This window comes from Columba livia, chromosome 7 (genome assembly GCF_036013475.1).
Source record: "Columba livia isolate bColLiv1 breed racing homer chromosome 7, bColLiv1.pat.W.v2, whole genome shotgun sequence".
In the NCBI taxonomy this organism is placed as follows: Eukaryota; Metazoa; Chordata; class Aves; order Columbiformes; family Columbidae; genus Columba; species Columba livia.
The window spans coordinates 27,459,237-27,475,957 of record NC_088608.1 but is presented as its reverse complement, the minus strand read 5'-3'; the positions used below and the strand labels follow the sequence as shown (position 1 = coordinate 27,475,957).

The window sequence follows — 16,721 nt, the reverse complement described above, 5'->3', positions numbered from 1 at the left end:
GGGGAATACTTTCATTATACTATTAGAAAACAAATACTTTAACTCAATACAAGGTTAAAGATTTCCTTTGAGAGACCATTATGAGCAGTTTATCCACCAGAGTAAAACTGGCCACAAAGCCAAAGAGAAAGATTAATTTAATTACACAGCAGTGCCATAGAGTGGAGAATGACTGGGAATTACTACTGTATTTCAGAATTGAAGCTGTAGTAGTAAACACGTGGACTTTTTTCTATCTATATAATGGGTTTCTTTTCAAAATCAGTGTCCTGTATTTGCAGGTAAACGGACGCAGGACCCAGATTCTCCTTTCTCTTTGGAGATGCAAGCTAAAGGGTTGCAATACCTGTGTGTCTTCAGCTACGGAAATATTAATTAGTGCCATTATAATTTGAACAGCATTTATTTTCTAGGTATTTTCCAAGAGTTGGTTAGAGAGGGAGAAGTTAAAAATAAGTTTCCAAGTCACATTTTTTACCACAGACCGCCATAAAGCTTGTCTTTTGATAAGACACAATCTTTAGGTAGGCGTTCTTTCTACTGAACTTCAAATCAGACTCCTTTCCACATTTCTTATCCTGGCTCGTTCTAGTTTAGTCACCACAAACGCAGCCTGTTTAGAAAGACATGACCACTTACCAAAAAAAACTGTTATTCTTCAAAATATCTAGTCTCTGAGCGTCTTCTGTCCACACACCTTTAGAACCATCCTGCTCCAAACTCTCTGTCAGAAAAGGAACAAGTTCTGTTCTCAGCAGAGGAACCGGGAGGTGTTTCCTCCCCGTCCTCCCTCATGTGCTGTGTGTGGTCAGGAGGTCTCCAGGACACAGGTGCATCTCCAAATCAGCTGCTGATAACCACACACCTGCAGGGAATGTGAGGAGGGGCGTTGGGTGATCGGTCTGTCCTAGAGAGCCACAGTCACTACAGCTGCTCTTTTTTAAATTCTTAAAAAAATCACATTTTTAATAGCATCTTTATGGGTTTTCTTGGAGCCAGAAAGGTGCTTGGAAGGACGCTCTGGAATTCTATTCACACTGGTCATATATACACACAAATAAACTCTCTCTTCTTATTATTATTTATAGTGCAGCTGTTCTTGCTGACATGCTGTCAACACTCCCGTGATACAAGGAATGCTTTTTGAGAATTGGTATTTTCTTGTTACACTTTTACACACAATTCATTCAGTGATGATTTGCTCTTTGGCAATGTATTTCCCAGGATACAGTGTAAAGGTTCTCCTGCCCCTCTACTCTGCCCTGGTGAGACAACACCTGGAATATTGTGTCCAGTTCTGGGCCCCTCAGTTCCAGAAGGACAGGGAACTGCTGGAGAGAGTCCAGCACAGGGCAACAAAGATGATGAAGGGAGTGGAGCACCTCCCTTATGAAGAAAGGCTGAGGGAGCTGGGGCTCTTTAGTTTGGAGAAGAGGAGACTGAGGGGTGACCTCATTAATGTTTACAAATATATAAAGGGTGAATGTCATGAGGATGGAGCCAGGCTCTTCTCGGTGACAACCAGTGATAGGACAAGGGGTAATGGGTTCAAACTGGAACACAAGAGGTTCCACTTAAATTTGAGAAGAAACTTCTTCACAGTGAGGGTGACAGACACTGGAACAGGCTGCCCAGGGGGGTTGTGGAGTCTCCTTCTCTGGAGACATTCAAACCCACCTGGACATGTTCCTGTGTAACCTCATCTGGGTGTTCCTGCTCCTGCAGGGGGATTGGACTGGATGAGCTTTTGAGGTCCCTTCCAATCCCTGACATTCTGTGATTCTGTAAAGGATACTTAACAAGATTATACACATCTTCACAGTTAAGTGTACATAGGTCCGCAGTAACTGTCTGTATTTACAACTAAATATTCGTGATTTTCCCATTAAGATACTCTGCTTTACTCTGTCCTCATTAGTCATTTCATTAGTAGTTTATTTGATGTGTTTAAATTGGGCCTTAAGCATTTAACACCTACTTTGAGTCATCTCCTATATGCTACAAAGAGTCAGATTTTGCAAGCCCTTGTCCAGAAGGAGTATCATCCAGACTTCCCAGTTTTACACGGAAGAGCAGAAGTCAGTAGTAAATTGAACAGAAAGCGCTAATTTCAGATCTGTTCTTTCAAAGCTTGGGCTACAGTGACCCACTGTTCTTGTGTCATCAGGAACCCCAGCTACATCTCTAGACAGGTCACAATGCAAAAAATGGTATTCTAGTAGAAATACTTCTGTTACAAAACCTCCGTTTTCTCCAGAGCACATTGATTTTGTCTCCTGTGTATTTGCTGTGGTTGTCTGTCTGGTTGCAGTCTGACCTCATCCTAATTAGACAGAGTTTGCAATGTAACTTTTGTGTTTCTGTTCCCCACCTGGCAGTGCTGATTGACAAAGACCAGTCCCCCAAGTGGAGGCCGGCTGCTCTGGAAGAAGTTAGCGATGAATTTGTGGATAACTGTTTTAAGCCACTGGGAAGCAACGATCTCAAGTTGTAAAAATCAAGCCTATGGACATCTTATACATCTGCTTAATTCTATGATACAAAAATTAATAGTAGTGTGATAAAGTTTGTCAAGGCTCTTTTAGATAACCTGAGATTCCTAAGTCTAATTCTTTGCATTCAGGAACATTCTCTTTTGTTATGCTGTCTTAATGGCAAAATAATCATATCTCTGGTTATTATAAGGGAAACATTACTTCAAGGCAAATAGTTATTTTTACTGCTTTACCCAATGATTCATTTTTTTGTATAAACTCTTTGAGGGACAGAACATAGTTAAGGGATGACCTGATCAGCAAGAAGTCAGGAGACCTTTGTGTTCTCAGCTCTGTCACTGATGTGTTAAATTTGGATTGTGCCTCACATTCTTCTCTGTACAATGGAAATAAAATATACATAATGCTTCAAAACAGAGCTACAAAGGAAAATGCCAGACATGTTAAACAAGATAACAAGCAGGGGGAAACATGAAATATCTGCTGCTGCACAGATCGTATGGTCTTTTAACACAACATATCCTAACAAATGTATTTTTTGGAATCAAAATTTAAATGCACATCAAAACCCCCTCCTTGTATGTGTGTATGTTGCTAGGTACTGATACGAATACTTGAAGTTGTATGACATAACCAGAGCTCCTTGATAAATGTATCATCTTTATACAATGCACAGCTACTAATCTTCACCATTAAGACTGCGTGCTTTTTTATGGGTAATCAAATCATACATCAGTAGCTCATCCTACTTGTTTCTACACTTATAGGCAGGTGACAAATACAAACTTTTGCTTCTCTGAAGATGAACCATTGAGACTAAAGGAAGAAAACATTTGGTCCAATAACATAGTCAGTATTCAACCCTGGGGAATCAAAAAGAGCTGCAGCAGAACTGGTAAGAGAGTTCTGAACTTTGTGCAGTTTTTCTTACCGACAGTCACAGGCTACGCCGGCTCAAGGCTCCTTCCCTGCCAGCAGCTGCTGCCTGGAAACAAAGTCCGGGAAATTCAGGCATCAAGGTGAGCAGGAGGCTGATTTTCACAGAATGAGAGGTGAGTAAAACGGAGAGCAAAATCCAGAAAAACTCACACCTTGCTTTGTCACTAGAATCTTTAAAACTGTTAAAATTTGAGCTGTGACTTAGTGCTCCCATGTATATATTTGTTAGGAGACAGTTCTGGAGTTTATTTTCAATGGCAGCAGAGAGATTTCATCCATACTCTTAGGGTAATTCTTAAAATATTACTTGGATTTCTGCCTCATGCTGGTTCTGTAAGAAATGGAAACTCCCCCTCTTATTTTTTAAATTTGTATATGTTTTAGTTTCTTAAACAATGGCTATTTATTATTTATTTTGGAAAAATTGGTTCATTCCATTATTTTTGTACAAAAGGAGCAATCTTAAGTGACCAAGTTTAATGAAAAACACAGGGATCATGCCTTCTCTGGCTGGAAGTTTTAGCAAGAGTGCACTTCTGAATCAGTAAACTTTGGCTTGCATGTTCAGCTGCTTCCAAAATGTATGTGAACGGGAATTATCCCAAACTCCTGGTAGCAAGATCCTGGTCAATCTGTGCATTTTTATCAAATAAAAGTCATACAAGCAGATGGTAAGTTTAGTTTTATTTGGTCCACAAGAAAATATTTTCCACAAAAAATATTGTAAAAATATATCGTAGTGTGTTTTCTTTGGGCATACTGACATGTTTTACTCCAGAAATGTTGATTTTACAAAGTTGTGCTGCAGTTAATGTGTTTTGAACCATTTTTAGTATATCAAGTCAGTCACATTGTACCCACTCAGCCTATACTTATGTTTCCTGGAGAAAACATAAAGCAAATGTATTTGTAACTCCTAAATAGAAGTAAATGGTTTTACAGAGTATGCCAGTCCCATACTGCCGTGCCTTTATTACACAAAATCAAGTCAAAGGATCAGTAGCACTGTAAGTGGCTTTATGAGACTGTAGTACAACTTAGAGCAATCTAATGAGAAGTAAACAGATCTAATTTTATTTAGGTAAAGAAGTCTTTTATTATTATTATGTATTAGTATTGTGCCTGTTAAAAATACAGCAGAACTCTGGAAAGAGATCCTTCAATCTCACTAGATCATAGTCTTGAACAGGGATTTTTTTTATGAAGGGTAAGTGCATTATTTCTTAAGGCCAATGCCTTGTAAAGAGATGATTTTCCCAGTGATAAGCTGTCTCCGCCTTTGCAAGCTTGTTTGCTTACACCAAGGTAACTTGCTCCTTTGCAGAAATTCTGAGTATTTATCAGTAGGGATGCTACAATGGCACTTCAGGGTATTTTATATCCTTTTTTACTTCTGCCGTGGCAGTCTGCTGACGGAGAAGCTGCTTCCAACAGCGTGTCTGATACTGTGACTCTAGAAGAGTCGGATGCTAAAGCTGCATCCAAGGAGAGGATTTGAGACATGGCAAGACCGGAGTCCCCATGGCAGCCACCAAGGTGTTTCTGCAAGGGCCAACACAGATACACCTAAATGCACTTCAAAAGTGCATGCAGATTGCTATCTGCTGTTCACCCAGCTGGCAAATCATCTCTGTGCAGTTTGGTTTGGTTACTTCTTAATCACTGTCTTTGGCAGTGTTAACATTCTTAAGACCAATGTTACAGAAAGGTTGGCCTTTTTTTTTTTTTGTAATAAAGCTTTATTTTAGCTATAAGAATAGGAATCTTTTTTAATATCCAATTAATATGTACTGATTGGTGTTTTGCTTTTTTTTTTAATTCACCTTAATATATGGCATGGAGTATTTTTAGATAGAGCAAATGCAGGGGATAATCTAATGATTTACACGCGTTAGAGCTTCAAGGAACATCACTGTTAGCAGTAGAATTTAAATGCACCATAATACCTTCGTCCCTCTATATATGGGCTTCAAAGAACTCCGTTACATCAAAGATGACAGTACAGCATAAGCAGATTTTGTTCCCTTTTCCAGCAAAAGCCCAAGAACAGTCTTAACAGCAGGGTCTAGTCTGGTCATTGTGAATTAATGGCAGTCTTGCACTGCTACAAAGCAGCATTTTTCACTGTTTAATCTTGATGCAGCCACTTCCCTGTATAGGTGAAGTTCCAATAACTGAGTTTGCGTCACAAAGTTTGCAAAACAGCCCAATTCATAGACTGTGTCATGTCTGAGAATAAGCTAAAAATAATGACCTCTTCCCATTGCTTCAGAAATCACCCTTTATATAATTTACCAGAACTACACGTACCTTTCAAAAATAGTAACAGTTTTTGCCAGTATGGAAAGCATTTTTCTATCAAAATGAAAACATAAAATGGAAAGGAAAGCACTTAGATGTAGAAAAAAACCCCCACACCTACATTCTTTAAACTGGCCATAACAGAAAACAGTGCTGGAAACTCAAGCTTTCACAAGGCGTTCACTTTGTAGAAAATGTCATCAAAATCCTACCTTTGAGATGACTACGACTAACTCATCCCTTTCTCCATATCTCAGAGGTGAGTTCCGAGGACAGTGGCTCAGGCTGCAAGTCCGGGAGGAGCAGGTGCAGCGTGTGGATGTAAAATGGGTGAAGAACACAGCCCTGCAGCTTTGGGCCTGAGGGTTATTTTTGCCAATTGAGCACCAGGCTCTGGGTTTCTGTCGCTCATTTTTGCATCGCCACACGGAGTTTCACCATTGGGGAAGCGAAGAAGCCTGCAGAGCCTGAAGGCTGGCACACCGTACCAAGGGCGTCAGGGCGGAATTTTAGTGAAATGCAGCCAGAGTTCCCAAGAAACAAATAGTCCCAAAACATTGTTATGCCTCTGAAGGTTCATTTTGCTCGTCAGCATCAGTAGTCTTTGCACACTTACCAGGGTTACAGTAAAAAAACAAAACAAACACCCCCAAACCCAACACAAAAATAAAATCCAAAACCCCAAACCAAAATGAACAGCTTTGGTCTGAATGCAGATTTTAGAGAAGAGCCGTCATGCGTTTACGGGAAGCCAGAGCATGTGGTACTGATAAAGCACTGTTGAACAGTATTGTCATGTTTCTCACTGCTTCACTTGAGAAGGGAAGCTGAATAGTATCACAATCCCTGTGGTTCCCTGAATACTGCTTTTATAATATGCTTCTCATCACCTTCATGATTTTGTGATTGTAAATCACAATGTTGTCAGGTCAAAGCATCAAAGTAAAATTTATGACAGCAGTTACCTTTGCTACATGTAGACCCTGATTTCACATTAGCAAAATGAGGACAAATTTACCAAGTATTGTGAGTTCTTCTCATTTCACCTACGAACAGGCCACTGACTTTTTATGCGGTACAGAAAAATAACCCACGCTTTGTTGTTGAGCATCTTTGGGGCCTCGGTGACAGTGCCTGAACAGTTGCAGGACAGCCACATTCTTCTCATCGCCTTTTTAACACTAATTTCTGATCACAGTCAACACATGCAGAGACAGAATATACTCAACATACAGCTGATAACAAATGACACTTGATTAAGAGATTCTACTGTAATCCAGTTAGTTTCTTAGCAATATAGATTAAAAGGCAATTTTTTTCAGCCTCTTCTTGCAAACACATTCATATAGCAGCTCAAATTATGCTCAAATCACAGCTGATGTTACTTTATTTGCACTAGTACCAAATACAAACTGCACAGCAGAGAGGACACTCGCAGTGGAGACGGTCCTCGCCGCTCAGGGCACGTCACTTTCGATAAAAGGGATGTCGCTGTATTTGCTCTCAGTCACTGCCCACTGTTTCACGGCCTGATCGAGAATCTCCCGGGACAGTCGGTGCGCATAGTCCAGCACTATCGTGCTCGATGGACCTTTCTCATCCGCCTTTGCTGCGATCAGGGATGATTTCTCCCCGGTGTGGCCTTCGTCACCTTCCCGGATCCTTTCATCCTGGGTAGCATCGGAACCTGCAAAGGCGTCCTTGGATTTGATGCATCCCATGGTACATTTGAAAACGCAGCTGCAAAGCTCAGTTCAGCAGCATGTTTTGAGGACCTGGAAATGGTCTCCTTGTTTGATGCACAGTGTTGCTGCTTCTTGCCAGTAGTTGCAGTTATTTTCACAGAACAGAATGTTTCCTTTTGCCCTTCTTTACTTCTGAAGAAATCTGTCAAAATAGTGTTTCGTATAAACACAATACATAGTTTACCATTCTCAGTGAGCTCAAGGGAAAGCTAAATTCACTACAGACACTTGTAGAAGCAACTTCAATAAATATCTGCATGGTGCGCGTAAAATGTTTTTATGAGTAACGTCCACCTACTACAAGTAGGCAAAGCTTGACCTGATTCAAGCCGCCTTTGAATACAGTTCCCAGGACGTGATGTAAGCAATCCAGGAATGTAATGGTCTTGGAAAAAAATAATAAATCTATTTCTTCCAGACTGACAGTGCAGTGCTCTTTTCCTCAGTCTGTAAACAAATACTGTTTGACTCCAGCGACTGCTGCTGCAAAAGAAAATAAAACCCCAAACTGCCCCACGGAAGCACCACTGAACACGCACCGTGTGTCATGGCTGCTGTGCACCCTTTGGGCACGGGTGACACTGATTCTCAGTGTCACTCTGCTGTTGCTCAAGGAGGCTGGGGCACACAGCCACAAGAAGGTATTCACCAGAAATGAGCTGCTTTCAGATTTTTCCCTTGAGAGGCTGGGAGAGCAGCAGCAGAGGATGGCTGCGCTCAGGGCAGTTCTGACAGAGCCAGAGCCCTGTTCTCGCTAAAGCAGGACAACCCCGGAGCTAGAGAAGGGAGAGCGAGGAACACAACACCCCACTGCGTCCTCTCATCAAACTGCTCAAGAATCGGAACTGCTCAGCCCCGAATTCTGGTCTCTGCTTTGGTTATTAGCCTATAAAAAGCTGGTTCTCAGGCTACTTCCTCTCCATGGGCGAAGCAGAATCCCATTATGTGCCTGACTTTCCTTGGCATGAGCTTACCCGCTTCTCAGAGTTAATCGACTGGCAGCCAAAATACAGACTGTGCTGCACAGAAACCAACTGTTCCCTACAGCTTCACCCAATGACGTTGTACTAAGGTCAGCCAAAGTTAAAACACTTTTTTATAAATAGCCTTTGAAAACATAATCATGGCAAAGATGTTAAGCCTTATTTATTCGCTTTATGTACTGAGGGAAACAGGGTCTCCGATCAGTAACCTGATCACAGGCAAGTACTTGCAAAGGAAATCAATGCTGTTTGCAGGCAAATGGTGCTGCACAGGTAGGACGGCGCTTCCCTGGCCCAGCAGCTGACTCAGGAGAACCAGGAGCTTCTCTCCTCTTTCTGCTAGTTCATGAGAACATCGCTACCTGTTCAGAAAACAGCTTGCAGGACTGAAGTGCCAGCACTCTGAGGTGCTGCGTGGAGTTCCTGGAAGACAGTCAGACCTAAAGGTTTCTGAAACCACCAAGAATATACACACGTTTTCATACCTTTAGCTTCGTGGAGGAACATTTCAGTGGTTTAGAGAAATGTTTGTACATCACTTTAATAAAATCTAGTAAGTTTCTGTTGTGTGTAACGACACGCTGCAGCATGAGCCAGTGTGTTCTGGAGCAGGCAGTACAGTTAACAAGCCTCTAACAAACCCTGTTACTGGCATTTGTAGTTTTACCCAACACAGAGAGCCAAGCAACGGGGGAGATTTTTATTGTAATAACTTGTTATTAAATGAGTAAAAGGAAAGATTCCCTTCATTGCCCAAGGTTTATAAGAAAGACATGAGCTTTATGCCCATGTCTATCAACTGCATGGATTGATGAAACTTAAACAGCTTACAGAACATGTGGACAGACCGGAGGCTGATGGCTGAAAGCAATTCCGGCATCTGAATAATTCAAAATGTTCTAATAGTAGTATCTTGTGCATGTCTAATGTCAATATTTACCCTTAATAAAACATTGATAAAAAGAATTTCCACTTGCTCATTTGGACAAATATGTAGCTTGAAGTACCTACTATGGTACAGAATCGCTAACTGCACGTATAAGGCAGCGCTGCTGACACCCGCAAGCTGCAGCCCTGTGCGGAGCAGGCGATGCGCAGGTGCCAGCGGGAGGCACACAGCTGCGCTGCCTCGTCCCCTGCTCATAGAAGCTTTAGAGTAGAGATCGTGTCCTCCTTAGGCTTACTCACAACTGTAAATACGGTAGATTTACACCTCAGATTCCCCAAGCACACGAATACTCTACACCACAGTAGATACAACAACGTATTTTATCAGAGTTTTATCCCTGATGGTTTATCTAATGACTATTCAGATTTAGATTTTTTTATCTAAGTTTGGAGCCGTATTCTTTTATACATTATCCATTTTTTGTGCTTTTTAAAGGAGGTCTGTTAAATGGCAGCCAGCTTTAGTTAGTATTTTATTATTGTTTATATATATACATTTCCATCCTACAACTGGAGATTTCCTTTCCCTTTCTCTTAGGGGACACCAGCAGATGAGTTGGTGTCCAGCAGAAAGGAGGGAATGTGAGTAGGACAAACATCTCCTAAAGCAGGTAGGGAGACATGCCCTAGGGCAGCACCTTCCTCTGCAGGACTTGCCTCTGTTCCCAACTTCTTACCTCTGCCTTTTCATTTGGGCTAAATCAAAGCTTGTCTGACTGTCCTACACAGAGGAAAGGGCAGGCTATAAAACTTGCAGATAGAAAGGCATGCAAGACAACTAAATTGTTCCAAATTGATTACTAGTTAAGCTTAAAAGCAAAGTTATTGACCTTAGTTTAAATTCTTGACTGTTGCTCGTTTCATTATTTATAGGGTGCGGTACTTTCCAAGTCACTGCAGTAAGTTTTATAGTTTGCCTGCTGTACTTGAGTTAATAATTGTTGGCACATAAATGACTGCAAGTGAAGTTGCTCTCAATCTTCTGACTGCTTGCCTGTTTTTCTGACAACCACTGCTCGCACATACACAGTAAAGTGCTGTTTAAATCTTCTCAACTCATCTCCAGAGTTTTAAGTTCTGACAGGGATTTTAACATCTCTAGCTTTCCTCACTACGCTCACACTCTCAGAGGGGAAAAAAAGCAAAAGTCCATTTTACTCCCAGCCCGGTGTTTCATTCAGTAACTGCACAAGGCAAAACTGACTGATAGTAATCTGTTTCTATCTCCAAGCCCTCATCTGTTGCCAGCTGTGTTTCAGAAACTGCCGCACAGCTGAGTCGGGGCTCAGGGCAAAAGCTCTGCAGCTGCAGCCCCCTGTGCGAGCAGCTGCTGTGGAGCTGCCGGCTGAGCCTGGGGAGCTGCAGCCTGCTCTGTGACACTGCCAGCCAGGACGTAGCACAGCACAAACCTTAACGTATCTGCTCTTTTAAAAGACCGGTATTACAGTCAGTGAAATGTTGATTTAATTCATCTTAAAAATACAGATTCCTAGTTGTGCTCAATTTCAGTGGACACATAGTCTATACGCTTCTAAATACCTCATTTAACTTCAGCACAATAAACACTGTGCATTGTTTTAAGAAGAGCCCTGAAAATAATGGATTCCCTTCCATGTCCCTGGAGCTGCAAGTTCCCAAGGCCAAGTTCAGGCGTTGTTTCACCTGTTTGGTTATGTATGACCCGTGTGCCCTGCAGTAATGCAAGGAGAGAGGCAATACCGAGCCCAACTCACCTTGCATCAGAGCGCTCAGCACTCCCTGCTGGCCTTGCTAAGCGTCTCCTGCCAAGGCAAGTTCATTTCTCATCACGGAAGGAAACAAACCAATGGGAAAAAGATGGCTGCAATTCACTCTTATGCAATAAAAAATGCAGGGGGTGGAAAAAAATTGATAGCATAACTACAGTTTTATTTAGATAAATAAGGCTTTTTAAGATATTAAAAAATATCAATAAGAAATAATTATGGAAAGATACGTGTGAGCTATCAAAAAATAAAGAATTTCGTATGCCTCTCTGGAATACACCTTTATATGAAGAAGACAGGCATAAGAGCAAGAGTTTTGCTGTTACACAACATCTTTAGCTTACCGCTGGCAAATAAGTTCCTGCCACTGTTTAAATGGTTTCTATCCATGCAACTTTAAAAAAAAATCTCCTTGAAGTTCAGTGCTACGCTGCAAAGACTCACCTTCTATCACACTCTAAAAGTCACGAGATTAAAAATAAATCACACTTTTCAAAATAGCTTAGTGCAGCTTTGCCCAATTGAACACAGTGAGTACTTTCTGCCGTGACAGAGCCAGTCTCCTCACTTTCCAAACTTTCAGGTTCAAAGATGACTCCTTGAAACCCTCCTCCAGCCAGGGCAGCTTTTCGTTTATTCCTCAGTATCTAGGAGAGCAGCTCAGCACACTACTTACCCAGAACGTGTCTGCTTTTAACGAGTTGTCCCGCTTGTCCCCAGCACAGCACAGCCAGCTTCACGACTGAGACTCTGCGGAGGGAAACAATATATAAAACTGAGCACTCGGGGAGATGTCAAAGCTAACACAGTATCACAAAGTCAGAGGAACCTGTAGTGCTGTCCTTGCAGCAGCCTGCTTGCCTGTTCGCCCACAGCACTTGGCTTTGCCAAAGGTAAAAGGATGACAAAGCACTTAAGAAACACACAGCACCTAATCCCGGGTGTGCAGCGGAGCCGCTGCACGGGCAAGTGTGCTACATGCAGGATTCCAGCTTCTGTCTGCAGCAAGTCCAGTTAAGGACGATCTCAGCAAGGACACAGGAAGGGTGACACCCCAGCATCTGGAGCGCCCCATCTTTTGCACAGTCTTAAAAGTTCTCCCCTGTTTTCCCTTCTCCCTCCAAGAGCTTCTGCTGAGACCCGGACCTCTAACACCCAAGCACGTGTTCACAGTGCTGTCACGATCACGGGAACAATAAACATCACTGTTTTGTAGAAAAGACCTTCAAACTCCAGGCAGGTGACCCAGCTCACATACCAGCTGAAGCCAAATAGCATTTAGGCATCCAGACCTCTGAACTGCACCTAATAGCATGAAATATTTACATCCTCCATGTAGTAATGGAGAGAAACAGAAACACAGAACATCCTACGTCTGCCTTTCTGCTCCCTCACAAGGGGAGATGTTATTCATGAGGATACACGATATTACGCCTTTGGATATTCTGCAGTTTTGAAGGGAGCAGCGAGCACACGGCAGAGGGATGAATCATTCCCTTAGTGCACAGTGTCGCCTCAGGACTTGGGCTCCCATGCAGAGCAGCCCCAGGCAGGGGCTCTCAATGCAGCCCGATGCGCCGGGTTTAATTTCTGCCTCTCCTTAACACCCAGTTTTCTGCAAATCCTACAGGGGAGACGCGCCGTAGTAACATTTATAATGAAGTCTCCTTCCAATCATAGGAAAAGGAAGTTTTAAAAAGCTGGAGTTGTTTTAAGACAAGCACGATTTTCAAGATCCAGCTACCTCCAATCACCAAAATACCCTGAAGTTAGTTGGGAAACAAGCAGCAAAACCAGAGCCCTCATTCTGCGCAGGGCCATGCTCTCCCTCTCATGTCGCTTGCTGCCAGCAGGAGATAAGAGCTGCAGCTCGGAGAGGGCTGGATGCAGGAACGGCAAACAAGCAGCAAACAACCGCTGTGCAGGATTAGCAGCGAGTGAAAGTCTCCCGGTTATCTGCCGCAGGGTACAGGCTGGAATTTCAAAGGTTTGGGTTTTTCCCCTCCATGTCCAGAATTGATAAAACCTCTGCGGGCTTCCAAGCAGTTTGTAACTGAATGGGAAAACAACGCACTCACTTTTCAGAATGGGGCATAATCTCCAGTTTAGTTTAAAACGCTTTTCAATAAGGGACAGTTGATGTAGCAAGGAAAGGTGAAGCACAGCAAGGAACCTTCAGAGGAAAATACCAATAGATCAGAAAACAGCAGTGCAAATAGGTACAGTCCTCAAGGTTAGTTTTCATTCAGGGGAGGAAAAAAAAAAAGTCTTGTTAAAATTAAAGAACACCATGGGCTTAGTAGCTGTCTAATTTCATGAAAGTAAAACTGCACCCAGTCCGCCTGTCCGGAAATCCTCCCTCTTCCCTCCAGTACAGCCGTTTATTTACCAGAACTGCCTGCAGGTCAGAGAGCAGCCTGAAGGCAAGAAGGGAAGAGGATGCTGAAAACTTCTTACAGGTCCTGCTCTCATTTTACCTCAGCTGCTTGTCCAAGCAACTCTCCGTACTACTATTCTCTCCAGATTTGGACAGAAATATGTCCAACAATTCTAGATGAGTAAGAACAGACCAATGGATTTCCTTAGCAAGGGAGGCCACAGAGCAAGGCTGTAGAAGAAAAGGCGTGAAGAGGACACAGAGTTTCTCAGAAACTCCATCCTGCAGGAAGTTTAGCCAAGATTTAAGGAACTCGACTATGGATATTACAGAGGAATGCCTTGGTTCAGAGGAAGGAAAAAATAATGGTCATAGAACAGATATGAAATTCTCTGAGAACTTGAACACAAAATAATGCTCAAAACTGGTGTGTGAACAGAAACAAAATATAAGAAATAAAGTTCTTACATAGATGGACAACTGCTTCCTTGCCCTGCATAACATGAAAAGATAAGGGTTCAACACACCTTTCAACAAAACAGTTCTTGCAATTATCAGCCCCCCATACGTATTAGCTGCAAATCTACAGTGTGAAGAAGGCCCCCACAAACGTTTTCCCCGCAGCAGGGGAAGACGCCAGGTGTACCGCCAAACAAAGGGTGTCAGAGACACCGGCCAAGCCCCGCACCCAGGCTGGACTGCTCCAAGGCACGGCACTGGGCCCACACGGAGCAGCTTCTTGGTTTCTAACAACGCTGTGACAGCGTTCTGAATGAACTAGAGTGGAAATTGGTATTTTCCTATATTTACCACAAAACTTCAATCCCAACAAGCCAATCGTGAAGTCACAGCCCACTTTCAGGAACAGGTTAAAACATCAAGCTACTCATGCCCATACGAAAGCTTAGGCTCTAGCCTTGTTTCTAAAGATCTATTACTGTCCTCCACAGGTGCCAGCCAAAGCCAGGCTGCTGCAGATGATGAGCGGGGATGCATCGATCTTTACAAGCAAGAAAACCCTTCCTGCCACTGTCGCTGGCTGCTGCCCAGCCTGGGGATCCTGCCAGTCAGAACTGAAGAGCAGCAGCAGGTAAAACAGTGCATCGCTATCTCAGTCTGACTGGGTCACAGTTTATTGTAGTATCTGTCACAAGATTCTGCTCCGAACATATGGAGCTGCAGATCATAAGGGCTGAACTAGGGAAGCTGGTTTGCTTTGTGATGCCCTTATGAAAGCAAAGGCCCCACTGGATTAAAACAAATAAAAGTAAGAAGGAAGGAGGTGGCCAGGATCTGCCCAAGATCAACCAGAGAAGAGTACAAGAAAAGTGGCACACAACCTCATTCTATTCTTTAATCTCCCTATACAGAACCCAACTGTAAAACTTGGAATCAGAATTAGGAACGCAACACAAGACCCGTTTTTTTCACATCTCACGCAGGAACGTGCAGAACAACACAGCTCCACGTTTTAAAATCACAAATGCGTTACTAAGATGGACAGAAATCAGCCAAGGCATAAGAGAACAAAGCAAGGAGTTAACAACCAAACGCTCCAGCTCTACAAAAGCTGCCCAGAACTGCCATAAAGAACTACGTCAGCCTTAAAAAACACTCTGTCTCACAGCTCTCCCCCAGTACTTGTTTTCTTGAACTTCATCCCTTCTAACATGCCAGCTTCTACTTCTCAGGGAGCTGCTGCCCTCGCAGCAGGGCAGCCAGGAGAGACGGCCATGCTGGCCCTGCCCCCCGGGATGCTGCCCACGGGGCCACCTTGTCCCCCCGGACACAAACATACGACTTGTAAAAGCCAAAGTGATTTTAAGGAAAGGATTTTCTCAGCAGAACACAACGTTCAGAAGGAAACTCGTTTGTATGTACTTGAAAGTTAAAAATGCCACTTTGTTAAGACTATGGTATAAACACCTATGTTTTTCCTTTTTCTAATTACCATATTTAGAAACCTAACTTGGACTCCTACTCCCTGAACCGTGAAAGAACATATGATGTTTCTAAACATTTTACAATTTTTTGCCATGACGGATCTTGTGCTACTAAATCTGTATTTTACAACATGCCAGATCAAGGTAACCTTCCCTGTACAGGTTTGCGCTGAAGCTTGGGAAAGGTCCTCACAGCAGAACAGGGGCAGAGGAGAAACCCCCTCCCCGCCTTGGCCAGCAGATACAGCTGTCTCGTGTCCCCCGCAGCAGGAACAAAGCTCACAGAGAAGCAGCCACACCGTTTACCTTCCCGCTTTGCAGCACTCGTATCGCTTTACATTGTACTACCTCTTCCCAGGCAATGCCACGGGTGCCCAACTGGAGCAGCACCCCTGGGTTGCTCAGTTTTGAGGACTTTGCTGCTAGCAACCTCGCTGTGAGACGATGGGAGGAGGAAGGCGTCGCCAGTGCCAGCCCCGAAACACCCCACCTCAAAGCCTGGCTCACCCCATGGATCACCACTCACTGTGGCAGCTGCAAAAGAACACAGCCCATTCCTCCAGCAACACCACACCAGGCTGTCCCAGTCCTCCTTGTGGGACCTGAGCAAGAAACCCATCTGACCTACCAGCACGATGGGGCTGGTCTAAGTGCGAAGAACACGTTGCAAACGTGATCCCACCAGCGTGCCTCCATCCATCGAGCTGAAACTCCGGTGGCCAGTCAGCCTGGAGAGGGCTGCTCCTTCCTCCAAAGGCGCCTGCAGGGTCTGACCCAGGCCCTCGTCCCACCAACGCCGCGTCCTCCAGGTTCCTGTTGGTAAACAACAAGGACACGAAGTCATCCTCCAAGTCCATTCTGGCACCACTTCGGGGAGACGACCCGCAAGCGCCGCCGGAGCAGCCGCACCGCGGGGCTCCCGCCAGGCAACGCCCAGCGCCCGCGGCCCCGCCAGCCGCGCCCGCCGGGCCTCCGCCACCGGCCCCGCCGCCCCCCTCCCGCCCGGCCCGGCCGAGCTCGCACAGGTAGCGGCCGGGGAGGGGCCCCCGCTGCCGCCGCCGCCACTCACGCCGCTCCGGCAGCCGCTCTCCCTCCGCCCTCCCCGCGGCACGGCCGGGGCTCCGGGGCGGGGAAGGGAGGGGCCGCGGCCCCGACCCGCCGCCCCGCCCGCCGGGCCGCCCCCCACACCGCCTGCGGGGGAGCGGGGCCGGGGCAGGATGGGGCCTGCGATTTAAAATTTAAAAA

General features: G+C 44.3%; 2 protein-coding genes across 13 annotated transcripts in view; one reads left to right on the top strand and one right to left on the bottom strand.

Annotated features, from left to right (window-relative positions):
* Window positions 1-4,101, top strand: part of HIBCH (3-hydroxyisobutyryl-CoA hydrolase) — a 38,542-nt gene extending 34,441 nt beyond the window's left edge. For all 3 annotated transcript variants that reach the window (XM_065069865.1, XM_065069866.1, XM_065069864.1), the window contains one exon: window positions 2,379-4,101. In XM_065069865.1, the coding sequence (XP_064925937.1) occupies window positions 2,379-2,494 (116 nt within the window). In that variant the 3' untranslated portion in view covers window positions 2,495-4,101. The remainder of the gene's footprint in view (window positions 1-2,378) is intronic.
* A 1,048-nt stretch (window positions 4,102-5,149) lies between these two features.
* C7H2orf88 (chromosome 7 C2orf88 homolog) overlaps window positions 5,150-16,721 on the bottom strand; it is a 35,802-nt gene continuing 24,230 nt past the window's right edge. For 8 of the 10 annotated variants that reach the window (XR_010473893.1, XR_010473896.1, XR_010473895.1 and 5 more), the window contains 3 exons: window positions 16,105-16,289; window positions 11,833-11,906; window positions 5,150-7,622 (listed from right to left, as the gene is read on the bottom strand). Coding sequence is in view for 6 of the 10 variants with exons in the window: in XM_065069879.1 (XP_064925951.1) it covers window positions 7,193-7,456 (264 nt within the window). In the remaining 4 variants the exon portion in view is untranslated. Of the gene's footprint in view, window positions 7,623-11,832; window positions 11,907-16,104; window positions 16,290-16,499; window positions 16,703-16,721 lie in introns of those variants that run through there. The other 2 variants (XM_065069884.1, XM_065069885.1) reach the window with 2 other exon arrangements.